At 36.9% G+C, this 18,564-nt stretch overlaps 1 protein-coding gene across 1 annotated transcript in view; it reads left to right on the forward strand.

Moving 5' to 3' along the window:
- Nucleotides 1–11,106, forward strand: part of SELENOF (selenoprotein F) — a 37,456-nt gene extending 26,350 nt beyond the window's left edge. The window contains exons 4-5 of the mRNA XM_065909662.1: nucleotides 7,738–7,787; nucleotides 10,242–11,106. Of these exons, the coding sequence (XP_065765734.1) occupies nucleotides 7,738–7,787; nucleotides 10,242–10,373 (182 nt within the window). The 3' untranslated portion in view covers nucleotides 10,374–11,106. The remainder of the gene's footprint in view (nucleotides 1–7,737; nucleotides 7,788–10,241) is intronic.
- Nucleotides 11,107–18,564: the final 7,458 nt, after the last annotated feature.

Consider the following 18,564-nt stretch of genomic DNA (forward strand, 5'->3'; position numbering starts at 1 on the left):
CTTTAGTTCCTCTTCGCTTTCTGCCAGAAGGGTGGTGTCATCTGCATAACTGAGGTTATTGATATTACTCCCAGCAATCTTGATTCCACTTTATGCTTCATCCAAACCAGCATTTCATATGATGTACAACTGTTTGAATTTGTTAAAAACCCATATTTTGGAAGCCTCATTATCTTAGAGGCTGAAGTGGTCCAAAGGGGTTCCGGAGAAAAGGACTGCCTGATTGGTGGGTGCAGATAGTGGGCTGACAATAGAACTGCTTTGTACTTTATAATTAAGGTCTAGAATGATCGATTTCTTAGTAATTTTGAGTTTATTTTCTTGTGCTTCCATGTGGAAGAGACAGGAATCCTGACCTCAACAAGGAAAGATAGCTCCATTAAGTCCTGCCCACAGTTTGAAGGACACACACTTTAATTTCTCATTTCCACTTTCCCAGCCCCTGGTGGCCACTAATCTGCTTTCTATTTCAGTGGATTTTCTGACTCCAGATAAATGGAATCATAATATTTCATCTTTTTTGACTGATTTCTTTCACTGAACATGTTTTTAAGATTCATCATATTGTGTATTTCAGAACTTAATTCCTTTTTATGGCTATTTAAATAATATTCCATTATACAGTTATCCTGGGGGCTTCCCTGGTGGCTCAGATGGTATAGAATCTGCCTGCAGTGGAGGAGACCTGGGTTCAACTCCTGGGTCGGGTAGATCCCCCGGAGAAGGAAATGGCAACCCACTCCAGTATTCTTGCCTGGAGAACCCCATGGACAGAGGAGCCTGGTGGGGTATAGTCTGTGGGGTCGCAAAGAGATGGACACAACTGAGGCGCGACTAACACTGTACACTCTGCATGTAAGTTAAAAAGCAGGGTGACAATATACAGTCTTGACATACTCCTTTCCCAGTTTGGAACCGTCTGTTGTTCCATGTCCAGTTCTGTTGCTTCTTGACCTACATGCAGGTTTTGCACAAGGCAGGTAAGGTGGTCTGGTATTCTCATCTCTTGAGGAATTTTCCACAATTTGTTTTAATCCACACAGTCAAAGGCTTTAGTGTAGTCGATGAACAGAAGTAGATGTTTTTCTAGAACTCCCTTTCTTTTTCTATAGTCCAATGGATGTTGGCAATTTGATCTCTGGTTCCTCTGCCTTTTCTAAATCCAGCTTGTACATTTGAAAGTTCTCGGTTCACCTACTGTTGAAGCCTTGTTTGGAGAATTTTGAGCCTTACTTTGCGAGCATGTGAAATGAGTGCAATTGTGTGGTAGTTTGAACAATCTTTGGCATTGTCCTTCTTTGAGATTGGAATGAAAACTGATCTTTTCCAGTCCTGTAGTCACTGCTGAGTTTTCCATATTTACTGGCATATTAAGTACAGCACTTGGACAGAATCATCTTTTAGTATTTGAAATAGCTCAGCTGGAATTCCATCCCCTCCATTAGCTTTGTTCCTAGTGATGCTTCCTAAGTCCCACTTGACTTCACACTCCAAGATGTCTGGCACTAGGTGAGTGATCACACCATCGTGGTTATCTGGGTTGTTAAGATCTTTTTTCTGTAGCTCTTCTGTGTATTCTTGCCACCTCTTCTTAATATCTTCTGCTTCTGTTAGATCCATACCATTTCTGTCCTTTATTGTGCCCATCTTTGCATGAAATGTCCCGTTGGTATCTCTAATTTTCTTGAAGAGATCTCTAGTCTTTTCCACATTGTTTACTGAGGAAGGCTTTCTTATTTCTCCTTACTGTTCTTTGGAACTCTGCATTTAGATGGGTATATCTTTCCTTTTCTCCTTTGCCTTTTGCTTCTCTTCTTTTCTCAGCTGTTTGTATGGCTGCCTCAGAAAGTCATTTTGCCTTTTTATATTTTTAGTAGAGAGGCCTTAAAGCCAGCACATTCCAAAATTAAATTAATCCTCTTCCCTAAAACTACACTGTCTTCTTCACTATTTCCACAAATGGCAGTATCATCACGCAAAAGTGTTAGCATGAAACCCAAGACTCATGATTAATATTTCTTGCATACTTTATACGCAGCTAGTCATCAAGTTGTGTCTCTTCCTCCTCCTTAATAACCTTCATATCTTACTCCTTTGGCCTATTCTGTAGTTTTAATTAGCCCTTAGCATCTTTATCTGAAAGAATTAGTTGCTTGTTATCTGGCCTACCTGTCTTTTCCCTTTTCTTGCTTCTATTATCTCTCCAACACAACTACCAAAAAGACCTTTTCCATAAGACAGATTTGATTATGTGACCCTCTTATTTAAAATTCTCTGTGGTTCCCCATCACATAGAGAATAAATGTCAAGCGCAGCGTCATATACAAGACCTATCGTGACATGGACTCTCTTTTCTGGGTTTATGTCTCTGGTTTACGTGCAGGACTCTTGCAGTTCGCTGCACTCTGACCGCTAAGTCTTTGCACACACTGCATGTTTTTCCTGACTTGTGCATTTTGCCCATTCCTGTGATGAACCCCATTCATTCAAAATTCAGTTCAAACATTATTTGGGGATTACTTTTGCACAGAATTTTTCACTCTCCGCATTGTGTTCCATAGCATTTCCCGCATAATATTTTAATGTATTTATTTGTTTTACTGGTGTTCTGTCTCTACCAAACTTTGTTGTTCAGTCGCTAAGTCATGTTTGCGACCCCATGGACTGCAGCTCCTCTGTCTTCCACTGTCTCCCAGAGTTTGCTCAAATTCATGTCGATTGAGTCGGTGATGCTATCTAGCCATCTCATCCTCTGCCGCACCCTTCTTTTGCTTTCAATCTTTCCCAGCATCAGAAGCTGTCTAGTGAGTGGGCTATTCACATCAGGTGGCCAAAGTATTGGAGCCTCAGCTTCAGCAACAGTCCTTCCAGTGAATATTCAGGGCTGATTTCCTTTAGATTTGACTGGTTTGATCTCCTTGCAGTCCAGGGTACTCTCAAGAGTCTTCTCCCACACCACAATTCAAAAGTATCAATTTTTCAACACTCAGCCTTCTTTATGGTCCAACTCTCACATCCATACACAATTACTGGAAAAGCCATAGCTTTGACTATATGGACCTTTGTCAGCAAACTGATGTCTCTACTTTTTATTACATTATCTAGGTTTGTCATAGCTTCCCTTCCAAGGATCAAGCATCTTTGGATTTCATGGCCTCAGTCACTGTCCACTGTGATTTTGGAGCCCAAGAAAATAAAATCCATCACTGCTTCCACTTTTTCCCCTTCTATTTGCCTTGAAATGACAGGACCAGATGCCATGATCTTCATTTTTTGAATGTTGAATTTCAAGCCAGCTTTTCCGCTCTTCTATTTCACCATCATCAAGAGACTTTTTAGTTCCTCTTCACTTTAAGCATTTTTCAGTTTGCTGTGATCCACACACAGTCAAAAGCTTTAAGCATAGTCAGTGAAGCAGAAATAGAGGTTTTTCTGGAGGAACTCCTTAAAGTTCAGTTTTTAAATTTTTTAATCACTAATATACTCCCAGTCATCCTAACACTGTACCTCATATTAAGAGGAATTCAGATATTTATTGAATGAAGGAGTGTATTTACTAGAGTTATCCAATTCAAGGGTAGTTCCACTTTTGACAAATGGAAATCTGGTTAAAAGTCTATGTTTACATTGGTTATATACCTTTTTATGAATATACAGTCTTCAGTGGTCCTTTCCTGACTTCATTTTGATCTGGAAAGGGATCATCTTTTTAGTTTGTCTTGTCTTTGTTATTGTACCTCCAGTCTTCTCAGATTCTTTTAATTATTTAAATTGCCATTCTCTGAATGTTTTTAAATGCTTTTAAATTGTCTTGTTGGAAGGACCAAAATAAGTCATGGTTTTGCACTCCAGATAGTTTGTATACAATAGTAAATTTTCTTATTTTAGAATTATATGGATACCCAGTAGTTTTCATTGAACACACTTGAGAATTCAGTTCTCTTGTTGTTGCTGGTGCCCTTCTCTTTGTATTATTGTTTCTGGATATGATATGAACTTTTTGTTTAGAATATATACTGATTCAAATGGACTTATTTCTAGTCAACAGTAAAATATCTAATTATCATTACATGTAACTTTGTATGGCACTTCACAAATCTTAATTGTACCTGCTATAAGCCTATTTATTAAATCTTTAAACCAATAGAGTACATTGTATGACTGCTTCTAATGTGATCAAAGATATATCATTAGATCTCGCCAAGTATATTTTGCTTCTGTATTTTCACTTGTTTATGATTTTGAAAATAATAGTTCAAACTTTTCTTTATTTCTAGACATATCCTTCCTATTACCCCTCATCCCCATTTATCCTCTTTTGGAAGATAGATTTTTTTTTTTTTTTTTTTTTTTTAAATACTCTTCAAGAGTCTATGACTTTCTAAGCAGTGTATATAGTAAATATTTACCCTGCACAAATCTAGGCAGCTGCACAAATGCCATGCTGATAAGAATCTTAACTCAATCATTTAACCTGTTTTCTAATCATTTCTGTATGTTTGATCACTTTAAAGTGTTATTTGCAAATCTGCCTTCCTAATTGACAAATAGTTAAATTGGCATAAGAACATTTTCTTGAAATAGTGACTGAATTAATCTCTAGGATTCTTCAAGCTGATATCATTTAGTCAGTCATTTTTAGAACAGCAGAGGGCTTCCCTGGTGGTGCGATAGTTAAGCATCAGTGTGCAGAGCTGGGGACACCAGCTCAGTCCCTGGTCTGGGAAGATCCTCCATGCTGCAGGGCCAGCCAAGGCTGTGTGCTGCACCTGCTGAGCCCACGCGCCGCAACTGCTGAAGGCTGCGCGCCTGAGAGCTTGTGGTCCACGAGAGTAGCCACCGCTATGAGAAACCCGCACACCGCAGGCAGCGAGCGGGCCTGCCCTCCGCAGCTAGAGAAAGCCTGCACACAGCGGCAAAGACCCAGTGCAGCCAAAAATAAATAAAAGAAAATTTTTTTAAGAAACTAAAACAGAAAGTACAGTAGAAAAATAAGTTACTCTGGGATGTTTTTTGTAAGTCTCATATTCTCATTAGTCTATCCTAGTGCTGTGTGTATATAGTGAATATTCAAATATCTTTTTAAAAGTTTAGTTTACTGCCTGTAAAATGTGTTTTGGCACTACAGTGTATTTAATGGATATTCCCTTCATTCAAAATTAGGAGCTTGTGGATTTATACATAGCAGAGAGAAGAGAAGAGAACAGATGAAGATAGTCATTTCACCCTCCATGAGTCATTGTGTAACTCATCTTAATATTTCTTTTAAATTTATTTCTTATTCCAGATTGTTAAAAATCTTCTGAAAGACAAAGTTATAGTTTTGTTATAAATATGAAAAAGTATTTAAGAGTAGTTCTTTTCTCTAGAGATATTTTTTTTGTGGTTGTGAATGACGTGTTAAATGATGCTTTACACAAGTGTGCATTACAGCATTTGCCAAAGGAGTGGTATAAACCCCACAGGATATCACAAGCTCATTTTCATTTGGGGACTCAGGAGTTTTTGGACAAATCTGAAAGGATAAAGGTAATAGAAAAGACATTCTAATAAGCCAGAATAGTAGAATCAATTTTATTTTGAACTAAATATAGTAGGGGAAATTCAGATGGGATATCTAAATCTCTTCCAACAGTTCTGCAAAACCTTGAAAAGAAAAAGTATTTATTAATTTTTGTTTTGTTGTCCTAGATGCACATATATAAAGATCTTCATAGTGAAGCATGTCTTTAGTTCTATTGCTAGTTGATTCTTAGTTTAAAAAATAAGTTCTCAGGACTTCCCTGGCACTCCAGTGGCTAAGACTGCACTCCCAATGCAGGGGGCCCAGATTTGATCCCTGGTCAGGAAACTAGATCCCAGATGCCACAGTTAAGACCCAGTGCAGCCAAATAAGTTAAAAAAAAAAAGAAAAAGTTCTCAAAAACATGCCTGTCACTATAAAATCCAATTGGAAACTAATGCAAATGATTACAGAATGGGTATTAAGAACTGTCTGTTATCTAAATGAAACATGTTACTTGTATTTTTTTTTTACTATATTGTAAAATTTTCTAACTTGGACAGTTAAGATATGATCATTACTAAAAACTTGCTAAAATGTAGATTAACAGTAACCCAGAAAGGAAGGCATTTATTTAAAACTTCTCCAAACCCTGTGCTCCAGATATAACTCCTATTAAAATAGTAGTTATTGTTTTGAACTGTTAGGAATATTCTACTAAGTATTTTGTATTTTCTCACTTAATTTTTTTTTAAAGATTTCGTTGAATGCTTCCAAGCTTTTTGCTTTGCAAATATATATTTACAGATAAATATATAAATACATTAATGTAAATATATAAAAACTATGTCTTTTTTTAACAACCATGGAAAACAAACTGATCTATAAACCTTTATATGCATTTATGTCTATATCACTAAATATACGATTTTTAAATGATGGATGTGTCTCATGGTGAGGTCCGTGTTAATTTATTTAACCAATAACCCTTTACACACTTAGATTATTTTCAGATTTCCAGACTTGGTTAGCAGGACCTTGTATCTGTGTTTGCCTTTTATAGTGTCATTGTTTCCTCAGAATAAAGAAATTCTGAGAAAGGTACTTGCAGGTCTAAAGAGTATGCACATTTTGTTAAATACCTTTCAGGAAGGATGTGTCCATTTATATTTCTCCCACAGCTAACCCTCAGCAAAATGTTCTGTACCCCTTCTCTAACCTTAAATATTCTTTTTAATTTTTGCCACTCCAAATAAGGTTACCTCATTGTTTTGACAGTTCTTGGATTATTTTCTGAGGTTGAACATTTATTTCAAATGTTTAGTGACCACTTGTGTATTTGTATATTACATGTTCCTGTCCTTAGTTCATTCTAGTACCTAGTATTTTTTATTATTATTAATAGGAACCCTCTTATATACTGCTAGAAATAATTTTTCCCAAATCATTTAGGAATGTAGGAAAATTTTATTTTCTTTATCAGGGTGTCTTTGTTAAATGCCATGGTAATAATCCAAATCTTTTTTTTAAACACTTATCACAATTCAGATTATCAGTTAGTTACATGATTACTTGTTTAGTATCTTTCTTCCCCACCAGACTATAAACTCCATAAGACCAGGAGTCCTGTCTGTTTTATATAGCTTTATCTCTGCTGTCTGATATACAATAAATATTCAAAAGTATTTATTGCATAATACACACACACACTCCCAGACACATGCATACATAATCTCTCTCTCTCTCTCTCTCTCTCTCTCTCTCTCTCTCTCTCTGGCTTGATATCTTTACCATATAAAAAAATAGAGGTGTTTTTATCTCTCTGGTTTTCCTAATCTGTTTCTTTGTCTTATCTACTCTGATAATAAGTATCACATTGTACATTAAATAACAGTTGAACAAATTCTCCCATATTTTACTTTTTCCAAACTGCTCTATTCTCAAACATTTGCTCTTATATACATTTAGAGAGTTTTGTTGTCATTTTGTCAAGCCCTTAAAATCCTTTTGTAATTTGGGATTTTTATTAACTTGAAATGATATCTTAAAATATTTAGTCTTTCCATTGACGAATATGGGATGTCTTTCTACTTATAGGTGTTTTAACTTCCTTGGTTTTCCCATATAGAAAAGAATCTAATTTTTTTATTTGTTGCATTTATTTCTCCTTTCTATATTGATGTTTATAGTCGCTTGTATCTGGAAGTGACCAATTTGAATCTGTTTCTTTTAAGCTTTCGTCAGGAGTGATAAACCCAAACTATTCAAAGGACTGCAAATCAAGGTAATGTAATTTTAATGTGATCCTTTTTTCTAGCATTTTTTAAATTAAAAAATTACCCATAATTTAAATTAAATTTATTTTTTAGAACAATTTTAAGTTTATAGAAAAATTGATTCTAGAGTTCTCATATACTCCCATCTCCATCCTCCAGTTACCGTATTAACATCCTGCATTGATATACATTTGTTATAGCAGATGAACCAATATTAACACATTATTAACTACATTTCATAGTTTGCGTTAGGGCTTATTCTCTGTACAGTTCTGGGAGTTTTACCCAATGCATAATGTCATATGTGCACCATGACAGTATCATACAGAAGTTTCACTGCTCCCAAAACTCCTTGGTGCTCCACAGCCCACCCCCTGCCAAACACCTGGCAACTACTGACCTTTTCACTGTCTCTATAGTCTTGGCTCTTCCAGGATCATATAGTTGGAATTATACAGTAGATAGTTTTTTCAGATTTCAGATTTAACTTGATATAGATTTACATTTCCTTTGTGTCTTTTCTGTAGCTGGATAGCTCATTTCTTTCTAATGCTGGATAATATGAACAATATTCTCTTATATCATGGTTTGTTTTTCTGTTCACCTCTGCAAGGGCATCCATGGTGGTCGCTTCCAGTTTTTAGCAATTACGAGTAACAGTGCTGTGTACTTTTTTATGTAGACATGAGTTTATCTTATGGGTAATTGCCTGGAAGCACAATTACAGAATCCTATAGGAAGACTGTTGGGCACTTCTTACAAAGCTTAACTGTTTTCAAAAGTAGCTATATCATGTTGCAGTCCCATAATAATAGATGAGAGTTCTGTTAATCCACATTCATCAGCATTAGTTAATGTCAGTGTTTGAATTTTAGCCATTCTAATAAGTGTGTTATCTCGTTTTCATTTACATTTTCCTAATTGAGCATCATTTCACATGATTATTTGCCATCTGTATATCTTCTGTGGCGAATCTGAGATCTTTTCCTCACCGTTTAAAATTTCAATTACGGTTAAAAAAATTTTTTTAAGAAATTTCCCTGGTGGTCCCACACTTAAGACCCCATGGGGACACAGGTTTCATCTCTGGTTAGGGAACTGAGATCCCACATGCTGTGCAGTCAAAAATCTGAAAACTTAAAAGCAGTTAGGATGGTAAGTTAAATGTTAAGAGTACAGTTCAGTAGTGTTAAGTGTATTCACACTGTTGTGCAGTAGATCTAGAATTTTTTCATCTTACAAAACTGAAACTCTATAACCATTAAACACTTAATTCCCCTCTGTCCTGCCTCCAGCCCATGGCAGTCACCTTTCTGCTTTATTTCTGTGGTTTTGACTGCTTTAGATACTTCATATGAGTGAAATCAGTATAGTATTTGTCCATTCATGACTGGCTTATTTCACTTTAGCATAATGTCTTTAAGGTTCATCCATGTTGTAACATGTGACAGGATGCTTTCTCTGCATCTGTTGATACAAGATTTCTTGCTTAGCCTGTTGGTAATAATGGATTACATTAATTCATTTTCAAATATTGCACCAGCTTTGTATACTTGGAGCAAATCCAAATTGGTCATGGTATATGATTCTTTTTACATTATTGGGTTTGATTTAATATTTGAATATTTTTGCAGCTGTGTTCTATGTAGTTTCTAATTTTGTGACTAAATGAGTTTTTTTAATTAAAAAATGAACTTTTTAAGCACAGTTTATGTTGATAGCCTGTTCCAAAAGATTTTGGTAGTAATGTTACTGCTTCATTAGCTTAGAGGGCCACAAATGGGTTGAGAATATACCCAATGCTAATAATCACATCAGAGCTTGTCTCCATCTCCCAAGTTCACAACCCTAGAAAACCTAGAAAAACTGAAGCATAATTGCTAAAAGAAGTTCTCAGAGCTCCCTTTATCATCACTGCTACATTCTAGTTACATGGTCCTTAATTTAGCATTGAAGATTGATCGCTTAATGAATGGGATCATGTTTGTTACCCACTTACCCAGAGTAAGAATTCCTCAGAGCCCTCTAGCAAAATATTGGACCCCGCTACTTAGGTAGGTCTGAAGTTTTAGGAATCCAACCAAATTATAAACTATTTACAACAAAATTAATTTTCTCTGGTTTAAGAAATCGAATGAAAGTTCAGTGCAGAATTACCTGATAATTGGTAGGCACAGTCTTTTAACATTGCTCTTAGTTATCATTCTCTTCATGTATGCAATAAATACTTGTTATATTCAAAAGTAAGCTTAAACCCCAAGTAAAATTGTCTTGATACCAGCAAGTGTTTCTCTTCAAAAGTAAAATGTGGGTTTTTTCCCCTACTTTTTATGAAATCCCTAAAAGACTTTAAAAGCTTATTATTATTAAATTTAGTTAAGCTAGATTAAATTGGTTTGGATTTTGGTTGAAGCTTAAAAAGACTACTTCTAAGCAGAAAATTATATTCCTCTTTTTTGTAGTATGTTCGCGGTTCAGACCCTGTGCTAAAGCTTTTGGATGACAGCGGGAACATTGCTGAAGAACTAAGCATCCTCAAATGGAACACAGACAGTGTAGAAGAATTCCTGAGTGAAAAGTTGGAACGCATATAAATCTTAAATTTTGCCCTATCCTTCTGTTAGCTTGTCAAGTGAAATACTATAGAACCTAGAAAATAATTTAGTTTTGCTTTCTTCCATTGATTGGTCTTTTACTGTGAGGCATTAAACATCTAATTAAAAGTTGAAATGGCAGCGCAGCCCATGACAGGTAAGAAGTTAACAAAACCCTTTTTTTTATAAGTTTCCATCCTTCATTTGTTGATACCACTAGTAACAGAATGCCTTGTAATAGACTTGTGGTTAATTATGCAAATGATACTTTGTGATAATTGGTCCAGTTTTATGAACAACAGATTTTTAAATTAGGGAGGGTAATAAGGGAGATGATTATTGTGCCTCGTGTGCTGTGTGCTCTTTGAAAGTAACGACAAAAAACTTGAAAGCAAGTAAGACATACCAAGCCTCAACAGATTGCTTGTTCCCCAGATCCTCTCATATTTTTGTATCACCCAGCCTTCCTTTTAATAGAAATGTATAGTTTATAATGAATGCACTGCATAAAACTTTATGGCTGCATTATTGTAAAAGAGTTTCAAGATCTACAGTAAGAGTGAAATATTTACATAAAGATTTGCATTAATGAAGACTACACAGAAAACCTCCCTGAGGATTTGTGTGGACCTGATATTTAGCAAATTTTTGGGCTTTACATTCTTATGGAAAAGTCAATTTAAAAATGATCATTTGTAAGACCAAAATATAAATAAAAAGTTTCAAAAATCTATCTGAATTTGAAATCTTTCATGTTTAAAAAATGACACATTTCTCAGTACATTTTTATTTTCATATAAACCTTTGTTTCAAGCCAAAAAATACTTAAAATGAACACATTTTCATTAATACCTTATTATATAAGGAATATCTCTTAAAATACTACCTCTTTTTTTTAATGAGCTATTAAAAATGACTTTGCTTAGTCTTTTGTGTGATGAAAGTGACTCTTAAAAGATGGTTCACTAAGACCAGCATTCATCCAAATGACTTTAGGTCATTTACACCTCTTACTAAATTAAATTGGTCTGAAATCTTACTGTATCAACTCAAACTTAGAATAAATTCTTAAACTATCTTTATGAGGGTTATTTGAAATTCTTTTAAAGACAGCTCTGCCAGGAAATGTTTGTAGAATATTTAACAGAGGTCAATTGTTAATCTTTACTGGCATTTTGTGGCATGTCATTTTAATTAAGACATTTTAAAAGCCAGCTGGAAAATGAAAAAATACCCTAAGTCCTGGCATACAAGCTGTGGTCTATTTTTGGTCATCCATAGTAATGGAGAGAGCCTTCACTTTGATAGTGCAAGGCCCTGGATAATATACTCATCCCTAATGGTGGTTATTGGGCTTCCTTGGTGGCTCAGTGATAAAGAATCTGTCTTCCAATGCAGGAGCTGCTGCTGCTGCTGCTAAGTCGCTTCAGTCGTGTCCGACTGTGCAACCCCATAGACGGCAGCCCACCAGGCTCCCCCGTCCCTGGGATTCTCCAGGCAAGAACACTGGAGTGGGTTGCCATTTCCTTCTCCAGTGCATGAAAGTGAAAAGTGAAAGTGAAGTCGTTCGGTCATGTCCGACTCTTAGCGACCCCATGGACTGGAGCCTGGTGGGCTTCTGTCCATGGGGTCGCAAAAGAGTTGGACACGACTTACCTACTAAATTACAGCAATAAATGGTGGTTATTACTTCAGAACAAAAGGGAAGTGAAGCCAGTCGTGGAAAGTGGAGAAAAACCAGCATGAGAGGAGTTGCTGCCACATACAGAGAAATAGCCAGATAGAAAGGGTGAAACTTCAGAACTTCTGGGGTTGGCACAGAAACCTAATTGGACTGTTCTCTGAGCAGGAGAAGCCAGTCAAATGAGTTATCTGGCGTTGAGAAGCCTGAAAACTCTATTATATCCAAGTTGTTATTAGAGATCAAAAGAGACTGAAGAACCTTAAACTTGGAAAATCTTTTAAGTTCTTGAGTTGGTGAATAAATGTGTTATCTACCAAGCTCCACTATTTTAATTGGGAAGTTTGAGTTAATTAGCCAGTTCCAACTCTTTTTCACCAATTCCAATCAACAGCTAAAACCTTTTTAAAGAAACAAATCTTGATTACCAACAGGGTATATAAATACTGATCCAAAATAGTACCATTTTATAGCCAAATTTTGACATTTGATTAAGCTTATTCAAGTTCGCAGATATGGATATATAATAGTCACTTGATATTTATAAATTTGCTCCCCATGCCAACATTTTGTTACTTATAACCTAAAGCAGTTAAAATGTGTCTCTAAATTCCTGAATTTGGCAAAAGCCTCTTACAAGGAGCTATGAGCAAGAGCTGACATTTCCTGTTTTAAGAGGATTTGAGACTTGAAAGCCAATCTAAAATTAAAGTTAATAAAATGCATAAAATATTTTTTGAAGCAAAACTGAAAAACTTGGGAAATTAAAATTGGCAGTAGCTACCATGTGAAAGTGTGTCTACAAATATATGGAAAGTAGGAGTACAGATTACAGATATGAGCACAACTAGGTAAGTATTTCTTTTACTTAAAAATCAAAGTATATTCTAATTACATCCTGTCGTGACAGACAACATTTTCTAGGAGGAGATCACATGCGTTTGTGATAAGAAATTCAGATTAGACTTTTGCTGACTAAAATAAACATTTTCATTTTGCCTTCAAACTGGTCTTTAACCCAGGAATCAGTAGCATGAAACATGATTACCTAGAAGTGCCAAAGGAATAAAACTAAGAATGATCTGAGGCCTCTAAAACTAGTTCTTTCCTATTAGTCTTGAAACAGACTCCGAATATATACAACATTTTATCTAGTATTATGAGAAGACTGAAGTTTAGACCTTAAAATTCAAAATGTTTTTAAAAAACCATTTTGGTAGAAAGACTAAGCTAAAGTTGATCCTTATTCACAAATTCCATATTTGCAAATTCACCTGCTCATTGAAATTTAATCGTAACCCAATCACAATACTCTTGGCGCTTTTGAAGTCGGCCACGGATGTGTGCGAAGCAGTGAAAAATTTGAGTGCCCCAATGCACACATTCCCAGCCAAGGTCAGACAAAGTGACATTCTGCCTTGCTTCAGCTCATGCTGTGAACAAGCATCCTTTTCACAGTCGATTTAATGCCACATATTTTGCATTTTGGGGCTTTTTGTTGATGATTTCACTCTTTAGAATGGCTCTCAAGCGTAGTGCTAAAGTGCTGTCTAGTGTTCCTAATAAGCGCAAGAAAGCTGCTATGTGCCTTCTGGGAAAAACTTCAAGTTTTAGGTAAGCTTTGTTCAGGGTTGAGTTACAGTGCTGTTGGCCATGAGTTCATTGTTACTAATATATTTTAAATAAGCAATATATTTTAAATAAGTTGTCTTTAAACAAACACAAAGCAAGGTTATGTACTGATAAGTTAGCAAAAATGTGACCACAGGCTTCCAGGATTCTAACCCTATGTATCCCCTAAAAGCAATAGCTTTGTGTTCACTAGTTAAGTGCTTGCAGTGACTTTATAGCACATAATAACTACTGTGAGTAATGAGGATTGACTATAATTTAACATTTTTATTGAGACATATTTCATATTTAAAATTCACCCACTTAGAGTATGCAATTCACTGGTTTTTTAGTATATTCACAGAATTATCCAGCCATCACTACAATCTAAATTTGGAAGATTTTCATCACTCCAAAAAAGAAATCCTGTACCTGTCTGCAGTCAATCCCACACCCAAACAACCTCAGTCCTACACACCTATCTAGCTTGTCTCTGGATCTCTCCGTCTGTGAATTTACCTATTCTGGACATTTCATATAAACAGAATCACAGTATGTGCCTTTTGTGTCTGATTTCTTTCATTTAGTATGTCTTCAAGGTTCATTCATATTACAGCATGTATCAATCCTTCAGTTCTTTTTGTGGCTGCATAGTAGTCCTTTATATGAATATACTATGTTTTATCCATTATTTCAGAGAAGGCAATGGCACCCCACTCCAGTACTCTTGCCTGGAAAATCCCATGGACAGAGGAGCCTGGTAGGCTGCAGTCCATGGGGTCGCGAAGAGTTGGACATGACTGAGCGACTTCACTTTCACTTTTCACCTTCTTGCATTGGAGAAGGAAATTGCAACCCACTCCAGTGTTCTTGCCTGGAGAATCCCAGGGATGGGGTCACACCGAGTCAGACACGACTGAAGTGACTTAGCAGTAGCAGTATCCATTATTTGGTAGACCTGGGTTGTTTCCACCTTGTGGCAATTATGAATAACACAGCTCTACACACTGATGTATCACTGTGTGGAGATGTTTTCATTTTTCTTAGAGACATAACCTGGGAGTGGGGTAATATACTGTCAATGTTTAACTTTTTGAGGAACTGCCAAACTTTTCTAAAGTGGCTCCACCATTTTACATTCCCATCAGCAATGTACAAGAGTTCTAATTCCTGCACACCCTATATTCTACATCTCTCATTAAGGGTAGCTCATTTTACACCCTTATCATCAGGGGACATTAAGACATGTTAATAAGCACTATGCCCTCCACTAAAAGTGAATTAAAGACTGAAATTCTTATAATTCTTTAGATGGTGTTTTTTTCTGTCTCTAAATTTTTCCTGCTTCTTGTGCTTTCCCTCACTTTACTGGATTTTAGCTTATGTTTCTCTTCCCCAATGGCAGTCATGAAAAAAACTTAACTGTTCCCATATCTACTAGAGGTCACATTCTAGTGTGAGAGGCAACCATTAAACAAACAAAGGTACAAATATAACATTGCAATTATGGCACAAACAAAAAAGTTACTCAGAATTACAAAGGAAACTAGCGAGTAATTCAGAGGCCTCTGGAGGATGTGATATTTAAACCGGGGCCTGAAATATAAATGGAAGCTATTTAGGAAAGAATACTTTGAAATGCCTTACAGTTAGAGGGAAGAGTACGTGCCAAGACCCAGACTTTGTAGGAAGTCAGGCACTTCCACACACCTGCAAGAAGTCAGTACATCTGGAAACTCGTGAGCCTGAGAGGAGGATAGTGGGAAGTGAGGTGGGGAAGGTAGGCAAAGAGGGTCTGTGCTGCCTTACAACTTTAGCTGTACTCTGAGTTGCTTTTGGAATAAAACCAGAAAAGGAAAAACACCTCAATCCAGGGAGTGACAAAATCCGGTAAGATCAACTCTCATGGGCACGCTCAGAAAATATGTCTACATAAACACTTCAGTGCTTTACCTACTGCACTAATAGCCTCTTTAGGAGCATCTAGTGTATAATTTACACTTTAAAATCACTCATCAACTTGCTTTGAGAACAACAAAGACAACCCTAACCTGTTAAGTTTTATGAGATTTCAATATTTATTTGTATCTATACTCAAGGATCCTTGGACTATTCACTAGGTATACAGACTCATAGAGGGTCCTATTAGTGCACACCACACCCGGGCATTCTACCTTGCCCCTTTAAATTGAGCATTAAACTCAATTCTAGCTCCAAGGGAAGACCATGGAGCTCCAGCCTTGAAACTATGTGACTCCATATCCATGGCAGTCTTTCTGTCACCACCTCCACTGTAACTAGTATCAGAGTTCTTGGGTCTGGTTTCACCTCCTACATTCAAGCTTTTGACCCATGTCCATGGCTCCTGTTTCACCTGATCTCCCACATCATAAATACCTATATGGCTCAACAAGACTGTTTCAGCTGCCATTCCAAATTCTGAAATCTATTCTCCTGGCCTGAAGTGTGTTTCCATTTCTTTCTTCCTGGCTTGAACATCTGGACCTATAGCCCAGACTCTGATCTGATCTCAGTGTTTCCTGCCTAACCTAGTCCTATTAACAATGACTAATTCATCTACTTTAAATTCATATCTCTTCATCGGAGCCTAACAATACAGGACTCTTCCGTTTCTCCCCCATATACAGTGAAATCTTTATCCAGCTGTACCCCTTGCCCATCCACTCAGAATCAGCTCCATCTTATCCCAAAGCCCAGCCCAGATCCCAGCCAAGCTCTTTTGGTCTAGTTTTCATTGCTGCATTACAAATCATCCCAAAATTTAATGGTTTAAATATTTGTATATCTCTGTACAAACAAATAGAGAAGGGAAAAGATTCCACTGATTCTGTTTCCCTAGAGAAGTCTAATATACCTCTTGCAATTCTCTGTGCATTAATGATTAACTTTCACTTAGAAAGATTTGCAAGGAAAGGGTCAACATAAGTCTAGACTACACAGGCTCTTTAGAATCCTCCTGCAATGCAGGAGACCCAAGAAACTCGGGTTCGAACCCTGGGTCAGGAAGATCCCCTGGAGGAGGGTATGGCAACCCATTCCAGTATTCTAGCAGGAAAATCCCGTGGAGAGAGAAGCCTGAAAGGCTACAGTCTGGACAAAACTGAAGCGATTAAGCACGTACAACCTATGTTCAGAGATTGTCAGACTGACAGTGTTTCAGTTTTAACAGAATTTTGACAGGCTCCTCTTCATAGCCCCCTAGCCAATGTGCCTTTGTCAAGGTGGTGGTGTTTTCCTCATTAGCAGTAACACATGAGATTGTGTTTATGTTTGACTCTATACAGGATATACCATCAAAGCTGATTAAATGAATCATTTAACACTGTTTACAGGAAAAGACTTAACAGATGTCAGAAAGAAGAAAGTCATCTTTTGAGTGTAAACAGTGATGTCAGTTGGTACAGAAATTTCTGAAAGGCAAAACAATAGTGGGAAAAATATGTTTTGTAACTGATTTGCAAACAGAAGGGGAAAAGTTAGGGAGTAGTAAATTAACCTGCTCTGGAAGAAATACTTCTTGTCAAATCAGTGTAATCTTTCTCCACAGTTACTGGCCTGTTAGGACAGAGATGCATATAATCTGTCCTCAGTGTAGCCGGGTATTTTATCCTAACTTTACAGAGTTATTTATAAACTAGGAGAAATATCATCTAATATCTCCATTTTTTTTTAAGTGGGTGCGTTTGAGAATGAGAAGGTATTGTTTCTGAATTATTTTCAATAGGTCAGTATCAATGTAGAGCAAAGCAAGTGGCATCTTCAGGTTTCCATTATGTATAACTTACTAGAATCACAGTACTTTCCAGTGAGAAGCCAAGAGGGGGGAAAATGTTCCAACAACTGGGGATTCTCTTACTCCCTGTCATTTTGTGACAAGTCACCAGTGTCTGACTTTTGTTTCCCTTTCGTGTGATGTCTCTTGGAATAAATGATACATTTGCTTCAGACTCACGTTCCCTGATGCCAGCTCTCTATGAAGGTAGCCCCTCTGCCCTCTCTTGAGTATTTTGCCTCATGTGATTTTTCATGATCACTGGGACACATTAGAGAACTTTGCCTCTTCTGTGTCCTCCTTGCATTCTGAGGCACTGAGGGTTAGGATTTCATCATATTTCATCATAATTGGAAGGACTCAATACAGCCCAGAACACTGCCTGAAATTAAATTTCAGGGTGGTGAGGGGAGAAGTGAGCTGAAGTGAAATTGGAAGGTGGGACACAGAGACTACTGTTTGGAGAAATTCGAATGGGAGAGAAAGAAGCTAGATTAGATTTGAGAGTTGAAGGATGCGGTTTTTTTTTCAGCCTGAGAGAAACGTGAGTGTGTTATAAACAGAGGGGAAAATCCAGGGAAGAAGTAAAATGAAGAGAGGCAATGTGTAGAGAGACATGCCTTTGAGCAGAAGGGAGAGCATGGAGGACAAGCAATGAGGATGGCATCCATGACCCAAGGGCTTATATGGTGGGAGGACAATATGGGCAGTCTAGGGACCTCTGCTTCCAGTGACGCGGGGGCAAGGTTATTCTTCAAGACTGGAGAGAGCCGACAAAGGAGTGAGCACCAGATTTGTAAAGAATGTTCGGAGTGGTTGCTGAGGAAGGCAAAAGAGGAAATAGGAGATCTAAAATGGCCCTGATCTTATTTGGAATCTAGCCCTGCCTCTTCACTAACCTACTATGTGAGTTTGGCTCAGTTATCTAATTTTTTTTTTGTTCGTGTTATTCTCATCTGTGAAACAGATTTAAAAATAGCCACTGTGAATACTCGACATTATTATGAGGATTAAATCAGAAAGAGGTTAAACTTTCAATGACACTATTAGTAGCATTCTGGTTCTCACATTACCCAACACTGGCACCCTGGTTTAGCAAACTGCTT

Source organism: Muntiacus reevesi, chromosome 1, assembly GCF_963930625.1.
Source record: "Muntiacus reevesi chromosome 1, mMunRee1.1, whole genome shotgun sequence".
In the NCBI taxonomy this organism is placed as follows: Eukaryota; Metazoa; Chordata; class Mammalia; order Artiodactyla; family Cervidae; genus Muntiacus; species Muntiacus reevesi.